This window comes from Rhinatrema bivittatum, chromosome 7, assembly GCF_901001135.1.
Source record: "Rhinatrema bivittatum chromosome 7, aRhiBiv1.1, whole genome shotgun sequence".
NCBI lineage: Eukaryota > Metazoa > Chordata > Amphibia > Gymnophiona > Rhinatrematidae > Rhinatrema > Rhinatrema bivittatum.
The window spans coordinates 292,556,319-292,575,336 of NC_042621.1; the positions used below are offsets into that span (position 1 = coordinate 292,556,319).

The 19,018-nt window shown below is 46.2% G+C and overlaps 1 protein-coding gene across 14 annotated transcripts in view; it reads left to right on the plus strand.

Annotated features, from left to right (window-relative positions):
• ACSL5 (acyl-CoA synthetase long chain family member 5) overlaps positions 1 to 17,535 on the plus strand; it is a 168,726-nt gene extending 151,191 nt beyond the window's left edge. For all 14 annotated transcript variants that reach the window (XM_029610383.1, XM_029610385.1, XM_029610390.1 and 11 more), the window contains 3 exons: positions 2,599 to 2,700; positions 12,199 to 12,270; positions 15,980 to 17,535. In XM_029610383.1, coding sequence (XP_029466243.1) covers positions 2,599 to 2,700; positions 12,199 to 12,270; positions 15,980 to 16,114 — 309 coding nt within the window. In that variant the 3' untranslated portion in view covers positions 16,115 to 17,535. The remainder of the gene's footprint in view (positions 1 to 2,598; positions 2,701 to 12,198; positions 12,271 to 15,979) is intronic.
• Positions 17,536 to 19,018: the final 1,483 nt, after the last annotated feature.

Here is a 19,018-nt window from a genome sequence, read left to right on the forward strand (position 1 = left end):
GATGGAGTCAGCACAAGCTTCGAGGGGGCGTCACCATATATACTACTACCCCCTCTGCAGGAGTTCAGTATCTTCTGACTCCAGCAGATGCGAGTAGGGGAATCAGGCTTCTCCCCCTTTTCCTTCTTTCTCACTTCTTTTGCTTAATTATTTTGCTGCCTTTTTCTCATGGATCAAGTTTGTATCAAGTCTTGTATCAAGTTTAAAAAAAAAAAAAAAAAAGTAAAGCAGGGTCCTTTCACCTTTTGGGGAGTGGCTTGTCTCTCCTGTCTCTTTTCTGCAGCCGTGCTGTTTTCTTTGTCATTGCAGCAGGGGTAAGTAAGTTTTTCTTCCTCTGTAGTTTTTCTTCACAGCACAGCTCCTGGTGCCCGCGAAAGCCGGTGGTGCCGGCCTCTTCGTTTTTCTTCACTCACCCGCGGCCATTTTGCAGCTCCTCGTGGGCTGCTGCGGCGCTTGGGAAAGACGTCTGGGGCGGGTTGTGTGGCCGGGAAGGCCCCCCCGCGGCACCCTCCTGTAATTTCGGACAGCGGGCAGTGCGGGCCGCCCGGGCCCCCCTGCAGCGGCGCTTTCGTGCGCGTGGCCCCCCCCCCCCCGAGGCTTTTGCTCTTGTTTGCCGCCGTTTTTCATCTCTCCCCCCGGCGATCCAGATGCCGCGGCCGTCACGCTGTGCGGCCTGCGGCGACCCGGGGTCCCGGATTTCCCGGGAGGGCATCTGTGCACGATGCCTTCCCGGGGGGGGGAAGGTACCTCACAGTCCCTTACTGAATTTTCTTTTTTGCCCGGGCCGGCCACTCCGCCATTTTTGGCGGGAACGGGGGCCAGCTTACATTCTGAGCGCCCGGAGGCGCAGGACACGAGGGAGAACGTCTCTCGGGAAGACTCTACAAGCGGGGGCGCCCCCCCCCCCATTCTGGTGCAGGAGCCAAGCACCCAGAGCCAGGGAGCAGGAACCACGCCGCCCCTCGAAACGCACCCGGGCAGGCCGGGGTTCTCTCCGGAGTTTATCCTGCTCGTGCATACCGCTTATCTACAGGGACTGGACACACCTGTGGGACCCCCCCCCCCCCCCCTAAGATCCCACGGATGTCGCCCTCGGCGCCGGCCCCCCCCCCCCCCCCGACCCTTCGGGAGCGGGGGCCTCCCGTCCTCCTACTCGGGTCCGTTCGGCGCCAGCGGCAGTGGGGGCGGTGCCCGACCCAGCGGGACAGGGATCTGACCTCCCGGACCGGGAGCCAAGGGGACGGCACGCAAGAAGGGGGATGATCCGCGTACCCTACGCCTCTTCCAGAGGGAAGAGCTGGACGACCTCATCCCGCAGATCATTCAGGAATTAGATTTGGACCCTCCACCGGACCCGCCTGCTCCAGTGGCTCCCGCTGTCGTCACCTCCTCAAAGAAGGGAGATCCAAGTCCTGGCGGCACTCCGGCCGAGGGCTCGGGCTTTTCCTATCCATGACTCGTTTTTACAACTTCTCACCAGGGAATGGGACACCCCGGAGGCCTCCCTGAGGAGCAGCCGGGCCATGGAAAAGCTGTACCCGCTCCCCGAAGATTTTCTGGACCTCATCAAGGTCCCAAAGGTGGACTCCGCGGTGTCGGCGGTCACGAAGAGGACGACTATCCCAGTGACGGGAGGAGCGGCGTTGCGGGACGCACAGGATGGTAAGTTGGAGGTTTTCCTTAAGCGGGTCTTCGAGGTCTCCGCGCTAGACTGATCCAGGTACGTACAGGGAAAAGAAAATTATTACTTACCTGCTAATTTTCGTTCCTGTAGTACCATGGATCAGTCCAGACGCCCACCACGTTTTGGGTTCTTGATCCTGCTCAGCTCTGCTCTATTTCCTGTTCACAGTGCTCTGTGTCTTCACAGTTGTTTCCTTTTTTTGCTGTTTTTCACAGCTCCCTACAAGTTGGTAGGATGTTTGCAGTTACTTGTTGCGGTTACAATTGTTTTCATTATCTGTTTCCACAAACTTGATCCTTCGGGGGTTTCTACTCGGGCTTTGATATACTCGATACTGAACTCCTGCAGAGGGGGTAGTAGTATATATGGATACGCCCCCTCAAAGCTTGTGCTGACTCCATCTGCTGGATTGGGGACATAACCCACTGTCTGGACTGATCCATGGTACTACAGGAACGAAAATTAGCAGGTAAGTAATAATTTTCTTATCCAGTCCTGGTTTTCCCCCTTTGCATGCAGGGATATATAGTCCTACATTTGTTAGGAAAGTCAGAACTACAACCCCCTTGCATGCAATGGAGAAAACCAGACTTGGATTAATCTGTTCAGGTTGAGGTGGCAACCTCTAATTACATGTCTTTCAGCCTTCCTCTTAATGACACCTTTTTATTAAAGACACAACCTCTGGTCTTGTTAGTGACCCAGAAGCACAAGTTTCGTTGCAGCTGCTGAATCTCCTGAAATGGAAAGTCTGGGAACAATTGCAAAGAGCAGTGGTATCAGGGTATCATCGAAAAGGTACTTCTGTAAGAGCGTGCGGGTGCACGACACGCTACTAAGATGTGTAATTAATGAGGGGCTTCCTCCTTTTACTGCTCTGCACTGAACGAGGTCTTGTTTTTTTTTTTTTTAAGTCTTGCCTGGTTGGCATAGTGGTTCCTGACCCTGAGGTGCTGCCCGACTTTGCTGCTAAACTGGAAATAAAAGGCACCTATGAAGAACTCTGTAGAAATTCGGTAAGTGGCAGGTTGCTGTGGGTTAATGATTGGAGTCCAGCTTGCAAAGCTTGGGCACACCCCCCCAGGTCCTTTCACTTAGAAGTCAGCAATTCCAAGGTTTTCCTCATTTCTTGCGCCCTCTAGTGTCCGCAAATGTATTTTATTTTATATTTTTTATTTCACCTTTCCAATAATGATTTGCCAAGCTGGACAGAATCTGAACGTGACCATTTTAGGCAAAAAGTGCCCCAAATTTGTAAGCGTTTCCAAAAGATGAAAGTGGCAAGGTATGATTTTTAAGGCGATATTTGCATGATCCTAAGACAAGTTAATGGTTCCAGCGTGAAAATACATGTGGCAGCATTCTATTTCTTACTAATTTACCTAAAAAGGAGTTTGCAATCACCCCAAAACAAGCCATTGTGAAGCAGACGAACCAAAAACTCCCTGGCTTCTGAGCCATTCTTATCCAGCGTTGGATTTCTGTGCTGCCATGCCATCGGGGTCTGGAATTCCTCAATGTCCAATTGATTGGCTGGCGGGTGGATCAATGGCACAGCCTTCCATCCGACAGCCGATCAGTCGGACATTGAGAGATTTAAAAAGATTCATCTCATTCAATGAAGCCTTAAGTATTGCCGGCACAGAACTTTACCTATTCCTCCAAGGACTATATCGGGGTTCTGCTGACTGCAAATTCAGATTGTGTTCCTCCGAAGAAGGAAGTGTCTATATCTTCCGAAACATTGCAATGTCGGGCATTTCAACTACAATATGGTGGAACTAATCTTATTCAGCACCCCAAGTGCTTTTTAAGTTATGCACAAAGGGAAGATTAAATTGCACACATGAGATCTTTAATTGTGCACTTTAAAGTTGGAAAGGCTGATGATTAAAACTTATACACTTTAAAAGGGCAGCTTCTTGAGCCCTAATGATATCTATTATACGGTGCAATATGATGGTCATTCTATCTAATTCTTAAATAATCCTGTCACACATCTTTATTTTCATCCAGTGAGATTCAGTTGTTTTTGTTTATTTTGATCATTCGTATACTTAGTGGGTGCTTTAGTTGCTTGGTATTTACAAATTCTAACATATTTTTGATGGTGTGTTACAAGATACCAGACTGTCTGACTGGTGCAGGTGCAGTTGTGCTCAAACCTGTCCTTGGAGATATCCAGGCTGGTTGGGTTTTTGGAATAACCACAATGAATCAGCACAAAACACAAATGCATACAGTGAAGGCAGCATATGGAAATATGTCTCATGCATATACAGTGTGGATTACTACTTATCATTTCTATCGCATCAGAAAATTCAACCGGCCAGTGGTTCCTGTGGATAAGTTTGCAAACCCCTTCCTTCAGGAACAAAATGCTCCATATCTGAAGGGACAGACAGAAACTAGGCTTGATTTCTGCCCCATTGCATGCACGGTGATATGATCCTTACATCTCCCTGCAGACAGTGGCAATACAGCCAGGGCTGGCTCAGCCTGCAGCTACATGGTCACTCTGCAGTGTTTCCCAGATATAATGCATGGTAAGAAATAGGACAGGGATAACCAACTGCTGTCCTCAAGAGCCACAAACGGGTCTTGTTTGCAGGATATCAACAATGAATATGCATGAGAGAGATTTGCATGCACTGCCTCCCTTGTATGCAAACATGTAATGGCCCTTTGACCAAGTACCTTGCAGTGTTTTGGGGTTCGGGACCGACCTGGAAGGAACTCCCTTTAGGCAGACTCCACCTGGGGAAGAAAGTGTTTAATGGATGCGATTTTCCTTCCTTCATTCCAGGAAAACAAATGGGACTATGAACAGGGCTATACAAATATATTCAGGTTTATTTGACTGTATGATTATGTACATTACTACATGACACTGTGCTGTTTGATATCCTACACTGTACATGTAGGATATCAAACAGCACACTTTCCCCTGTACTTACCCGGATCAGCAGACTACACAATTGTATCCATTTCTACAAGATAGCAAGAACATTGAACATTTAGCTATCTGGGGTGTTGATTCCCACGTAATATAGAATAGGTGGAACCTCTTAAGTTCCCATTTAATCAAGTATCGACATCCTCTTCCCTTTTCTCCAAGTCTCACCCATGTGAAAAGATGCAACTGGGCCTGTGAGCATTGCTGGTTATGTTTGTGTGGAGGGTCCGAAGGGTCTAAACTACCGCCATCTCCTCTGCTAATATAACCCTGCCTTTCGGGGGAACCCATCTCCCACTTTGCTCCTGGGATTCCACACCCTCCTGGGGGCCCTACTCCAACGCTGCAGTCCCTTGACTTCTTGGGGGACCCAATGTCACCTCCAGATTTCCTGCTGGGATCCTTGTCCTCCTGGGAGACCCAATTCTGCTGCTGCTGCTGCTGCTGAGAGCCTTGTCCTCCTTGAAACCCAATGTCACCTGCTGATCAGGGGCAGTTCCATTATGAGGTAGGGTGAGGTGGTGGCCTCAGGCGGCAAAATTTGAGGCAGCAAAAAGTGGCCTTCAACTACTTCTACTGTGGCCACCTCACCCTGCTTTTGGGACAACACCAGTGGCACAACTTCAATAAACTGCTTGCAGGGATCCCATTCCCCATGGGCAGAAGAAAGTATCGACAATGGCCCAGTTTAAATGCCACCACCCCTGTAGCGCATCTTCAGGGACATGGCCCACCTCTCCCATGGTGCATCTTAGAGGGACACGGCCCTTTCCCCTCATGATGCTTCTATGGCCCAGAAGAAGAAACTCAGCACAGCTTCAGCAATGTGTTCCCTACCCCCTCCCCTGGTTCAACTTCAGTGATGCGGCCCATCCCTCCGGTGCATTTTAAGAGTAATGTGGTTCCCCTGCCCTCACGGCACATCTTAGAGTAACGTAGCACATCCCTCCTGCGGCGCATTTTGAGGGATATGGCCCCCCCTCCTCTCACATTTTAAGAGTGATGCGGTCCCCTCCCTTCTCAGCCATCTTCAGTGACACAGCCCCCTCCCCCTTGCAGCCCAGCAGCAAAATATGAACCTCGTTCAGCCCAGCTTGAATGATACCTCCCCCGTGGTACAGCTTTAGTGATGCTGCCCACCCCTCCTGTGGCCTTGAATTTTTATTATTTATTTATTTATTTATTTATTTATTTAAATCTTTTTCTATACCGTCGTTAAGGTGGGTACCGTCCCAATGGTTTACAGTAAGGCACAAAAGAAATGCTATTAAAATCTATCAGTTTACACAGGTGCCATAAGGTTCGGTAACATAGTTTTTAATCAATGTTAGTTGTTACATGAGTGTGAACACTATCATGTCCAGGTCAATTCTATAGCAGTTTTGAGTCTAGGACTCATTCTATAAATGTAACTTATCCTTTACTGATGAATTCTATTAAAAAAACCCAAACATACACCCTTAGTGATTCCTGTTTGTGTGGGTGTTTTGTCCCTTGCACTTCCCTGGTTTGAACCTTGCGTTTCCCTGGATTCTATTCTCCCTTCTCTTTTTGAAAGGCTTGTTTAAATAGCCAAGTTTTTAGATTTTTTCTAAATGTTTTGTTTTCTCGTTGTAGTCTTAATTCCAAGGGCATGGAGTTCCATAGTATGGGTCCCGCTAAGGATAACGCCCTTTCTCTTACCTGGGTTAGTCTTGCTGTTTTGACTGATGGAATAGTTAGAAGTGCTTTGTTGGCTGATCTTAGATTTCTGTTGGGTATATGTACACGGAGGGCTGTGTTAAGCCAGTCTGCATTTTCGTTATGTATTAATTTGTGTATGGTGCATAGTGTTTTGTACTGTATTCTTTGTTCAATGGGAAGCCAGTGCAACTCAGCCAGTGTTTCCGTAATGTGGTCTCTTTTCCTTTTTCCAGTTAATACTCTTGCAGCCGTGTTCTGTAATATTTGTAGTGGTCTTATGGAGGTGTATGGTAAACCTAGTAGAAGGGTATTGCAATAATCAGTGCGTGCAAATATTAGCGCTTGAAGTACTGATCAGAAGTTGGCGGTTGTTAGAAGTGGTTTAAGTTTTCTGAGGACCATGAATGTATGTATGTGTGAGAAAGAGAGTGCCTGTGTGTATCAGGAAGAGAAAAGGAGAGTGCCTGTGTTTGTCAGGGAGAGGCGTGCCTGTATGTGTATGTGAGAGAAAGAGAGAGCGTGTGTTTGTGTGTGTGTGAGGGAGAGAACATAAGAACATAAGAAAATGCCATACTGGGTCAGACCAAGGGTCCATCAAGCCCAGCATCCTGTTTCCAACAGTGGCCAATCCAGGCCATAAGAACCTGGCAAGTACCCAAAAACTAAGTCTATTCCATGTAACCATTGCTAATGGCAGTGGCTATTCTCTAAGTGAACTTAATAGCAGGTAATGGACTTCTTAATAGCAGGTAATGGACTTAATAGCAGGTAATGGACTTCTCCTCCAATGGACTTCTCCTCCAAGAGAGTCACTGAGCATGAGAGAGGGCCTGTGTGTATGTGTAGGACAGTGAGCCATTGAGTATGAGAAAATGCCTGTGCATGTGTGGGAGAAGGAGCCATGAGCATGAGAGAGTGCTTGTGTGTGAGAGAGAAATATGACTGAGTGTAAGAGAGCGCCTGTGTTTGTGTGTGATGGAGAGAGAGAACCACTGAGTATAAGAGTACCTGTGTGTGTGTGTGACTGTATGATGGAGAGAGAACCATTGAGTGTGTGAGAGCTTGTGCGTGTGTATGAGGGAGAGAGAATTGAATAAGCATGTGTGTGAAAATTAACATATGTTTTAGAGTGTGTGTGTGAGAGAGAGAATTAACATTTGTTAGAGTGTGTATATGAGAGAGTATAAAGTCTGTGCACTCTTCTTGTTCCCCTCCACCACCCCCACTAATCCAGGAGAATCTCTGGGTGGCTGAAATCAAAAGTTCCCAGATATGGAAAAAGGAAGATTTTCTTTTCATCCGTATTAGTTTCACACAATTGGCTGTTAATCAACACTAGTGGGTTATGCACCTCTACCAGCAGATGGAGTCAGAGCAAAGCTGATGTCATGGTGTATATATATATTCCCAGCCGTCTCAGATGTTGTGCTTATCTCAGTGTTTGTTTCAACACAAAGCACAGCAGAACATTCCTGCCAGAAGGCCACATTCAGAAATTACTGGCGCAGGTGCGGCTATTGACAAAGGTATTCATCCCGACTCTCAACAGGGTGGTCTTACCTACATCTGCTAGTTTTGATGGTAGCCACTCTGGAGATAGTGCCACGGGCAAGGACAAATATGCGTCCTCTTCAGCACATGCTGTTTGCACAAAGTCTCAGGACTTCTCGAGTTACCGGAGTGGATCAGCATTCAACTGCAGTAGGAGTTGAAAACAGATAATCTAGGGAAGGGTGTTCCCTACAGATCCTGGACTGGCTGGTACTTACAATGGATGCGAGCCTCCGTAGTTAAGGAGCTCACTGCCAGGATTTGATAGCGCAGGGCCTCTGCAGTGCAGAGGACTCTCTGGGGCATCTCTTCTCTGGAAGTGCATGCTGTTCGGTTGGCATGCCTGCAGTTCGTCAACCGCTTGGTTTATGTCAATTGCCAAGGAGGCGCCAAAGGCCAGCAAGTGTGATAGTACATAGCTCAGCTCAGCGACTGGGCAGGGGTATATCTTGAGGAGATCTCTGCCTTCCACATTGCGGGAAAGGGCAATGTAAGAGCCGATTTTCTCAGTAGGCAGAGCCTGGATTGAGAGACAGAGATGTCAGATGAGGCATGCCAGCTCATAGTGGCCCTCTGTTTTTAGACTTACTAGTGATATCGCACAGTAAGATTTCTCACTTTTTCTATTGCAGTAGAGATCAGAAGTCCTTGGTATCGATGATCTCGTGCAGGAGTGGCCGGAAGGCAAGCTTCCATATGCCTTTTCCCTGGAGGCCCATGTGTTGGGCAGAGAGTATTCGAAAGATCAAAGAAAACATGGGATTGGTACTTCCGGTGGCTCCAGGTTGGCCCGGGAGACTGAGGTATTCATAATTATGGAGGTTTCTGTGAACTCTCCTTCCATTTTACAATCACAGGGACCTGCTACGAAAGGGACTTGTTCTTCACAAAGTTCCGGCTTGCTTTTGTCTTATGGTATATAACTTGAAAGGTTGCTGAGGCATGGACTTTCCATTGCTGTGTTTTCCACCTTGCTTCAAGCATGGAAGTTTTCCACTTCCTTAGCTTATGTTAGAGTTTGGAGTGTGTTTGAGGCTTGGTGTGTGGAACGGGGCGTGCTGCAGTTAAGATGCTGCTCATTTTGCAATTCTTAAAGGATGTTGTCCAGTTTTTGAAGGAGGTGAAGCATCGTCATTCTCCCTTACAGTTGCCGGTGCTCTTATGGAACCTTAATCTGGTTCTAGAACTTTTGGGTAAGTTTCTCCTTTCGACCACTATGTAGTCTTCCTTGAAGTTACTGAGTTTGAGGACGATGTTCTCATGGCAATTTGTTCTGTGCATGGAGTTTTGTGCTACAGACTTTTCAGCCAGGGATTGTTCCTGTAGGTGTCTCCAGGTGTGCTCCAGCTTTGATCTATTCTGTCCTTTTTGCTAAAAATGGTCTTGGATTTTCGCTTGACATTTAATTTTCCAGCCGATGCTGGACAAGGAGAGAGAGAGAGTGAGAAAAAGATGAATGAACATGCTCTATTGCAGACCTTGAATGTCAAGAGGCATCTGATGAGGTAGTTGGAGGTTGCTAAATCTCTCAAGAACAATGACCACCTGTTTGTTATCCATGGTGACAGTAAGCAGGGTGAGTCGGCATCGTGGGCTACCATAGCCTGCTGGATTAAGGGATTTATCTCAGTTGCGTATGTGAATACTGAGAAGTCATTTCTTGGGTTAGGGTTCATTCCACTAGGGCTTGAGCAGTGTCATGGCCAGAGCTTTGATTGCTGTTTCCCTTTGAGTTTTGCCAACCTGTGATATGATTCTTCATTTAATAGTTTTCCAGGTATAACTGCTTGGATGTGCACACTCAGGAGGACACAGCCTTTGAGCATGTGGTATGGGTTGGACAGAGGGCAGCCTCCCGCCCTATTAAGGAGTAGTTTTGGTACATCCCACTGATGTGGATTAACCTGTCTGAATGCTAAGAAATTAGAAATTACTATTTACCTGATAATTTCCTTTTCTTTAGTGAAGACAGATTAATCCACCTTCATGCCCTTGGCTGCAGGATGATTGTGCCATTGTCCTTCTGCATGACTGAGTGTTCCAGGGATTACTAGTAAATGTCAATCCAATCCCTAGACTAGTGTTATTACACTCCTTGTCTGAGCTCTGTGGTTTCCTGTTAGCTGAGTGCTGGAGTGGTTGTCTGTTAATAATCAAGTTTTGTTAGTTTGTCCATGTTGACTTTTGTAGAGTATACTGGCAGGCTAATGTCAGTGCAGGGGTATATATATCATGACGTCAACTTTGCTCCATCTCTCCCTGCTGGTAGAGGTGCATAACCCACTGGTGTGGATTAACCTGTCTTCACTAAAGAAAAGGAAATTATCAGGTAAGAAGTAATTTCTCATTATTTGAAGTGTCTGTTGTTTTGAAATATTTTATTGGTGTTTGGTAAATTTTTAAATTTTTTTGTATGTATTTTTTATTATTTGATATATTACTATTCATCAGCTGATTTGACATATTTATTCTTTTTATTGGTATGGTGGTTGATTTATATTTCTTGATTGTATTTGATGTTTAACAAGGAATAGTGATTTTTTTTCCATTGTTGCATTGCATACAGATTTTCACTTGTTGTGGTTTCCTGTTCAGTTTCGTCTGTCGTTTCTATTTGTACTTTATAGTCAGTTTATTCTATTTGGCAAGAATCTATCTGTGTTCTGCATGTGTGACCATGTGAGGTATTCTGCTAGTGTGTAGTTTCTGGGTAGATCTATACAGCCTCATTGTTCTGTTTTCCTAATAGGAGGTGTATTGGTGTTGTAGGACCTGTTGTAATATTTGCCTTTTCATAAGTAGGGTTGTTACGGTTTGAGTTCTGGCCGTTTTGGTACGGGAGGTTTATAATATTGTAATCATAATTACGTTTTCTCATGGCTATCCGAGGGCCTAGCTTACATCCAATACATTTTCCAGTAGGCCTAATCCATATGGTTTCCAAATGTAATTTTTGCAGGGTTTTCTGCAGTGCACATAAATATAATATACAAATATAAGTGATATTTTTATCTCAGAAGAGTGTACTTTGAATGCCCTTTTTCATGAAAACCACTTCTCCAATAGAAAAAAGATTAATATGACATTTAAAATAAATGCATAGTTTTAAATTGAGGGAGGGAGGGAGGGGTGTGGTGGTACATGGTGATAAGGCTCGCCTAGGCATCCTAATACCCTTGCATCTGCCCAGAGAGAACAGCAGTTGGTAGGGTTCCTGGGAGTATGGTGGGTTTACTGGCTCCCTAGAAATATTATTACTGGCACTCCTCTGGGAACCCCTATTTCCCCCCTTCCCCAGCATTTCAAATCACTGAAAGGGCAGACTCCAGGCAGGACCACTTCCCCCGCTCAGTAATTTGATGTCTTGGGGGGGTGCTATCTCATCCCTTGCCTGAGGCTAGGACCCTGAGGTCACCTGTGCTTAGGCTATTCTTCCTCAGTGGGAGGATTTCCTTTGCTTAAGCGTGCAGCTCAGCTAGACTCATGCCTTGCTCATTGTTTAGTGATTCAGGCCCTTACTAATTCCAGCTCAGCTAAGTTCATGGCCTCTCATTTGTTGTTACCCAGCCTGGAAGTCTCAACTACAGGTAGGATTATAGAAAAAGAATAAGTGCAAGCTTTTCCATTGTGCCTGTCCTTTTTTTTTTTTCTTTTATGCTGAGAACCAGGCACACAAATGTTCTGACTCCCCTTGTTACTCAGGGTGAGGATCTGTTTTTCAGCACATTTCTTTCAAAAATTATTCTTTCATTCAGAATTCTGCAATTTACAGTCTAAATTCTATAGCTTAGGACTTGACTTTGCCATTATTTGTTTTTGAAGTGATATTGCACTGTAAGTTTCCAGCAGTAGTTAGGGGCTATCACATGCAAATCTCCTCTCTGAATCTCTGACTCAGCTATTCAATGGGCATTTAAGCTCCTTCACAGTAAGGGTCTGGTAACCTTTTTAGTCTTTTGCGGGTATTGCCATTTTTTTGTTCTGCTGCAGTTCACTTAAATGGTAGCATGCTCTTTCTTCCTCTCGTGGGAGGAGGGTTTCACATACATCTCATTTCTATTCATTATAGAAATTTTTAAAGCCAGGTCTGGTCAAAGCTTTTGAGGAGCAGAATTGGCCACCCTTATCCCATTGATTTACCTAAGACACTCAGCATTACAGGTCCCTTTATGCAACAGCGTAAAACTAGGACTAAAGTAGCCTGCTCCTTGTGAAATGGAGGCAAATGGCAATCCTACATGCACTTGAAAGGGGAGTAAGTGGAAAGAAGTGCTTTGAGCTGTAAAAGATTTAAATCTGTTTTGTCTGGATTCTATTTTTGTAGGCTGTGAAGAAGGCGATTTTACAAGATATGGTCAAACTGGGGAAAGCAGCTGGACTCACCTCTTTTGAGCAAGTGTGTATACTTTTTTTTTTTGTTGTTTTATTAAAGCAAAACCTTAGCGTTTTAATCTTAAAAGGGTATAAAGCTGAATGCACTTGTGTTGAGAAACTTATTCATAAAGGAACTTATAGCATTAACCGATGCATCTATTCAGGTAACAAGGCCTATCTTGGTAGAGAAATAAAATTATCTGCTCTGTTAATGCTGAATCTCTGCTCTCTCTTCATGCTTTTGGATTGCCAATGAAAGCACGCTTAAGGCAGTGCACCACTTCAAAATTATTTTCTCCTAACAATAGTACCTTAGAAATCAGGGGGACTATTTCTCTCCAGTCTGCCTGAGCAACATTTGCCAAAACCTGCTGTGCTTTAGATAGGGCTGGCCACTGTGAAGTTGCACTTTTAGATTTGGTGCTGGATATTATTGCAGTCTGTGTTACACTGTCACTTTAGTTTACTTTTAGTTTGGGTCGTGTTTTTCTATGGGTAAACCCTTACAGACGAATTTTAAAAGCCTGACACGGGAGATGCACGAGTATGTCTGGCCAGCGAGCGCCAAGCAGCTTTTTAAAAGCCACCCGTGTACGCGCCCACGTGAGAGAACCAAAAGAAAGAGGCGGGGCGAGGGTAGGACATGGGCGTTCCGGGACTTTAACATGACATGTGTGCGTGGCGGGGGCCCCTGCCACGTAACTTGACTAGGCTAGTCAGTGGGGTTCGGGGCTAACAGGAGGAAAAGGAGCCTAATAACCGGTTTGGAAGCCTTATCCCTTAACTTCGCAGACTAGGAATGAACAAGGAAAACTAGGAATGGTGTCTGTACGCGTCCCTTATAAAACTCCCCCACTTGTGCGCACACGTACACGCATTGAGCCTATTTTAACCATAAGTGTGTATACACACGCGTATGTTGTAAATGGCTGCGTCCTTCGGTGCAAGCCAGCATACATGCGCCTGTGCGCTGGTATCAAAGTTACCATCTTAATCATCATGCGCTACCTACATAATCAAAACAGAATACAAAAAAACATTAAAACACTGAATTCAGCGCAGCGGATGCTGAATGTCCGGCTATGTTCAGCGGTTGCCACTTAGCCAGATAAATACTTATGTGGCTAAGTAGGCTTCCAGATATCGGGGAATAGGTGATGGGTGGATCAAGGCAGCACTACTTATCCAGTTAACGTAATTGGATAAGTAGCGATATTCGTTCTCTCCACTTAAGTTAATCGGATAAGTAGCAACTTTTACACTGATATTCAGCAACATAGCCATGCGTTGAATATGCCATGTAACTTACTGGGATAAGTCATAATCAGCTCGATCCAGTATCGTCCGCTCGAGGATTGCCCGTCTGTAACGTGCTCGTAGCGCACAATTCGGGCGCGCAAGGCAGTTCGGCGATACAGTGTCCAGTTTCACGCGTCCGTATCGCTTCTGAAAACAGACGCATAACCCTTTCCGCACCCGGCATGTAAATGAACGAAAAAGCTGTATAATGAAGGAATTAGCTATTCCCCTGCGATACTGTAACGGGCGCTGATATTATCTCCTCCGTAACCCGCTGTTCTGCCGCGGCCTTAACCTGCTAGTTTACCGCCTCCCCCTAGTAGGAGTTAGTGTAGTGTAGGGTAAAAACATTGCTTACCCGCCCTGGTCCCGTCCGGTCTCCTGCAGCCCCGTCCGGACCGGACGGGGCTGCAGGAGACCGGACGGGACCAGGGCAAAAAAAACAAACGAAAAAGTAGCAAGGCTCGGGCCTGCTATGGTAAGTGTAAAAAGTGTAAAAAACAAAAAACCTGTGTGTTATATAAAAAATAAAACAATTTTAAATACCTGTCGGAGGGCCGTGGGTCCAGGCGGCCAGTGGGCGGCGGGCAGCCATCAGCGGCATCCGGTAGTCCCTTCTCCCTTCCTCCCTCCCTCCCCTGCCTGGATGAGCGCCAAAATCGCACGGGCGGGTCGGCAGCGGGGGGGGGGGGGGGGGCGGCAGCAGGATCCGGGAGCGGCGGGTAGGCAGCAGCGGGGTCCGGGGGGTCCGGGGCAGCGGGGGGGTGGCAGCAGGATCCGGGAGCGGCGGGTAGGCAGCAGCGGGGTCCGGGGGTGGCAGCGAGATCCGGGGAGCCAGCAGCGGCAGCATGTTCGATCGCGCAGGCAGGTAGGTGGCAAAGTAAAGATGGCCGCCTGCACGGGAAAATCGTGCAATTGGCCGCTGAAGACGTGACGTCACGACGTTTGGCGTCACGGGGTGTGACGTCACGTCTTCAGCGGCCAATTGCACGATTTTCCCGTGCAGGCGGCCATCTTTACTTTGCCACCTACCTGCCCGCGCGATCGAACATGCTGCCGCTGCTGGCTCCCCGGATCTCGCTGCCACCCCCGGACCCCGCTGCTGCCTACCCGCCGCTCCCGGATCCTGCTGCTGCCCCCCCCGCTGCCGCTGCCCCGGACCCCCCGGACCCCGCTGCTGCCTACCCGCCGCTCCCGGATCCTGCTGCCGCCCCCCCGCTGCCGCCGCCGCCCCCCCCCCCGCTGCCGCTGCCCCGGACCCCCCGGACCCCGCTGCTGCCTACCCGCCGCTCCCGGATCCTGCTGCCGCCCCCCCCCCCCCCCCCCGCTGCCGACCTGCCCGTGCGATTTTGGCGCTCATCCAGGCAGGGGAGGGAGGGAGGGAGGAAGGGAGAAGGGACTACCGGATGCCGCTGATGGCTGCCCGCCGCCCACCGGCCGCCTGGACCCACGGCCCTCCGACAGGTATTTAAAATTGTTTTATTTTTTTATATAACACACAGGTTTTTTGTTTTTTTACACTTTTTAAACTTTTTTACACTTCCTGGTGCCTGTCATTTCAAATGTCATTTGAAATGACAGGCACCAGCGCACCCAGGTTACTGTATAGGCGCTGTTACAGCGCCTATACAGTAAAATGGGTTGCGCGGGCATAACCCTTCCCTAACGCTGCACAGCCGCGGCATGCATTTGCATGCGATTAGAGGAGAGTATCGGGGAGTTAGTGAAGAGAACTGTGCGTGCGGGGAGGAAGGGTGCGCCTGACACTACCTCACTGTTTTTACCGCGGCCTTACTGGATCGAGCCGAATATTGGCTAACATACTTAGCCATTCAGCTTTGAGTACTGAGGCCATACATACTACCAACAGCACAAAAATTAAACAAAACAAAAATTTCATTGATATCTAGAATAAATTTGATTAAATAAGAGCGTATAAGCATGGATGAATGCAACTCGGTCAGCTAGGAGCAGTAAATAATTCTGAAAAACAGATAATGTGTTCCAAATTGTTACAGTTGACATAAGCAAAGCCCCTGATGAAAACCCAGTAATGGATAGAAACGTACATTAGATCTAAAAAGTTGGATTCTGTAAGTTCTACTTTAGTGGTTGAACTGGAGACTAGCATTTGGTCTCACAAGGTGTTTTTATTTGTAAGTACACAAAAAAGAAAAGAATAGGTTTTCGACTGGAACAATCTACCAGGAAAGCAGAGAACATTTATCTGCATAGAAACAGAAGTTATGCCCAGTTACAGAATCTATTACAATAATGCATGACAGTTAAACCTTGGCATAATTAATATTTTAATTTTGTCTGATTCTGTAAGTCACCTTGAAATTATTTTGATAAGGTGAGTTATAAATCTGTAACTAAATAACAGCCTTTGAAACCTAGCCTCTCATTTTCTTCCCCATTCCCTCAAACAGGTCAAAGACATTTACATTCATCCAGAGATGTTCACTGTTGAAAATGGATTCCTGACGCCAACACTGAAGGCGAAGCGAGCAGATGTTTCCAAGCACTTTAAGAGTCACATAGATAATCTCTATGCAGGCCTGTAGGCTAGGCCAGCCCTGCAAGGTTGGTTGTAAATGACTGTCCAGCACAACCGCTAGCAAGGCATTCCACGGCAGCAACAGATCCAATGGAGAGGATAAGACTGGGGACAAAGGTTCCCGCAACGCTCCCTCTTGCCAAGACATGGAGTCTGTGCCATTCTCCATGTTCTGATGATGGTTTAAAGCGCAGGGCCCAGGCCTCAAGACTGAGACACCAGGACTCATGCAACTGGACGGAACATGAGCCTTGTCAGGATACAACCAATGCCCGTTCAAACTCACTTCGTGAAAACTCAAATAGAATTGTTCATAGTTTTATGGGTCTTCTCCAGCTATCGAAACTTGGTTCCATATTTCTTCTGAAGCTGAAGCCAACACAACCACCATATTTTTTTTTAAGTTAGTTTCCACTTACCTCTATTCTTATCCACACATCTAAATACATAAAAATGTATTGGGTCAGAAGAGCTGTAAATCAATGTAACCAACGTCCCAAAACTGAACTTTTGATTTTCATTCAGCTGCTGGAGAAAATAATTCATTTCCTATTTTCCCACTTTGTTTTGGCTGTGGCTATTTTTCTTTCCTTTCACGTTGTAGGGAGATTTGGGGTATCCGAGGTGCCACTATAAGCACTCCAGTGTTGGGAGCATTTACATACTGTAGTGGGATGTCTTTATAGCACAACTGCCTCTCAGGTTACAACCAGGCATGCAGGTAAAGGCAACACTAACAGGGCAGTCAAATTTGATTGCATATTATGCTAATCACCCTAGCATGGTGAGCATCATTTTACAGTCATCAATTGCCACATGTTAAAATCCATTCAGCATAAACTACTGTAATTAAAAAAGCCTTTTACTATCAATGATAATGTGACAGTAGTTTACTTTTTACTCAAATTAGTAATCACAGTGGTCTTTAAATAGGTTTATGCTGATGTAAAACAGTAAAAGTTAAAATGACTCTCCATGCAAACGGGATAGTATAGCAACCTAAGAAAACCAGAAAATGTTTTTGGGTTTTTTTGCGATGGATGTAGCCCTGTGGCTTGTACAGTCATCAAGAATACAGCAGATGACTTCTTTAAGTCAATGGTGCACAAACTGGGGAAACTGCCACCCTTTGCAAGGTTTAAATCATAAGCCAACTGCTAGTCAAGCAGGCCCAGCAGTGGGATGAAAGTGGGGGGAGGGAAACCAATGAAGAGGAGGAAATGGCCCCAAAGGTTATTTTCCTGCTGCTTTAAGTCAGTGTCTCAGGGACCAGGGGTCTTCCCAACCAGTATTTACAGCCAAAGCTAAGATTTCTAGTTTCTCTGACCCCCCCAAAAAAAAAAATCACTTAAAATATCATGGTATCGAGAACGATAGGTGCTGGTGTCACCCGGAGAGACATTCGAATAAAAGAAATCCCATCCATCATACAGTCTTGCCTATGAGGGGCACATTGTGTCCACTGGATAAAGAATAGCAGGGGAGGAGTTGGGGGTAAGTCTGAATTAAAAGTATTGGATTTGTTGCAGTCCTGTTGTGTGGAGCGACTCAGCCTCCCTGAAGGTCACAAGGATAGGTCGCCATAACAGGTAGGATCTGTTGATGAATAGAAGGCAGCTGCAGTACAGGCTCCAGTCGGCAGAAGTGCAGGGAGCCCCCCCCTTAAGTAAACATCTCCAAAGCAGCAAGCGTTACACAGAAAGATATAAAGAGCCAAACTAGAGCTGGGTAGCAAAAGCATTCCAGCTGATAATGGTTGCAATGGAAATGGCAGAAGTTGTGGGGTAACACTAAGCTCTAATCAGATTGCTGGAGCTGCTCGCTTTAGCTCCCTATAATATTTTAAATACATACACATGCACCCCAATATTTGTTTTTACATTATATTGCATGCTTTCTAGCTTCAAATAAATAGTTCTGATAGGGAAGGGGAATACTGTATCTAGATCAGTTCAACGTGCACAGATAAACTATTTCAGGGGTTGTCTGTTAACATCTTGCTGCACACGCACCTGCCTGCAACCACATCTGGTGCATTTGCTTCCCAATTCTCTCGTCAGGAGCTCAGGTCACAAAACCCACTAACAATTTTGCCATTAATTAGCAATCTCATTAGAAGTCACAGTGCTGAAGTACAGTGGCATAAAAACCTTGTATTCTTCTTCCTGTATTATATCAGTTTTCTGGTTGGGTAGTGCGAATGTGCACATGTGAAGCTGTACTCAATTGGATTTTGGGACTCTGCTCTATTCTGGTTTTCTTAACTCTCCCATTGTACTTTTACTGGTGGTTCTTCCTGCACTGCTATTCTACTAGAGGTCGACATGCCTTAAGACTTTGTCCTGGTCCCTCTTCTCTATCTGCACTTCTTTCCTTGGAATTCTGATCTCCTCCCATAGCTTTCAATACCACTGTAGATGCCTTTCAGATCTACTCTCTGCCAGAAATCTCACCACAAATTCCAAATTTCATCCTGCTGTGACCTTAAACTTAACATAGCCATGATAGAACTTCTTGTCTTACACTCCCCCCCACAAACTTGCTTTCCCCAAATCCCTCACTTTTTTTGGTCTCTGTTGTGGATGGAATTCTCAACCTCCCGTTCTTGCAGCCTGTAGGCTTGGGGTCATATCTGATGCCTCTCTCCTCTACGCACATCCAAAACACTGCTAAAGAGGGAGCTATTTTAGATTTAATTCTTAGTGGAATGCAGGATTTGATGAAAGAAGTAACAGTGGTAGGGCCACTTGGCAATAGTGATCATAACATGATCAAATTTAAACTAATAACTGGAAGGGGGACAATAAGTAAATCTGCAGCTCTAACACTAAACTTTCAAAAGGGAAACTTTGATAAAATGAGGAAAATAATTAGAAAAAAAACCTGAAAGGTGCAGCTGCAAAGGTTAAAA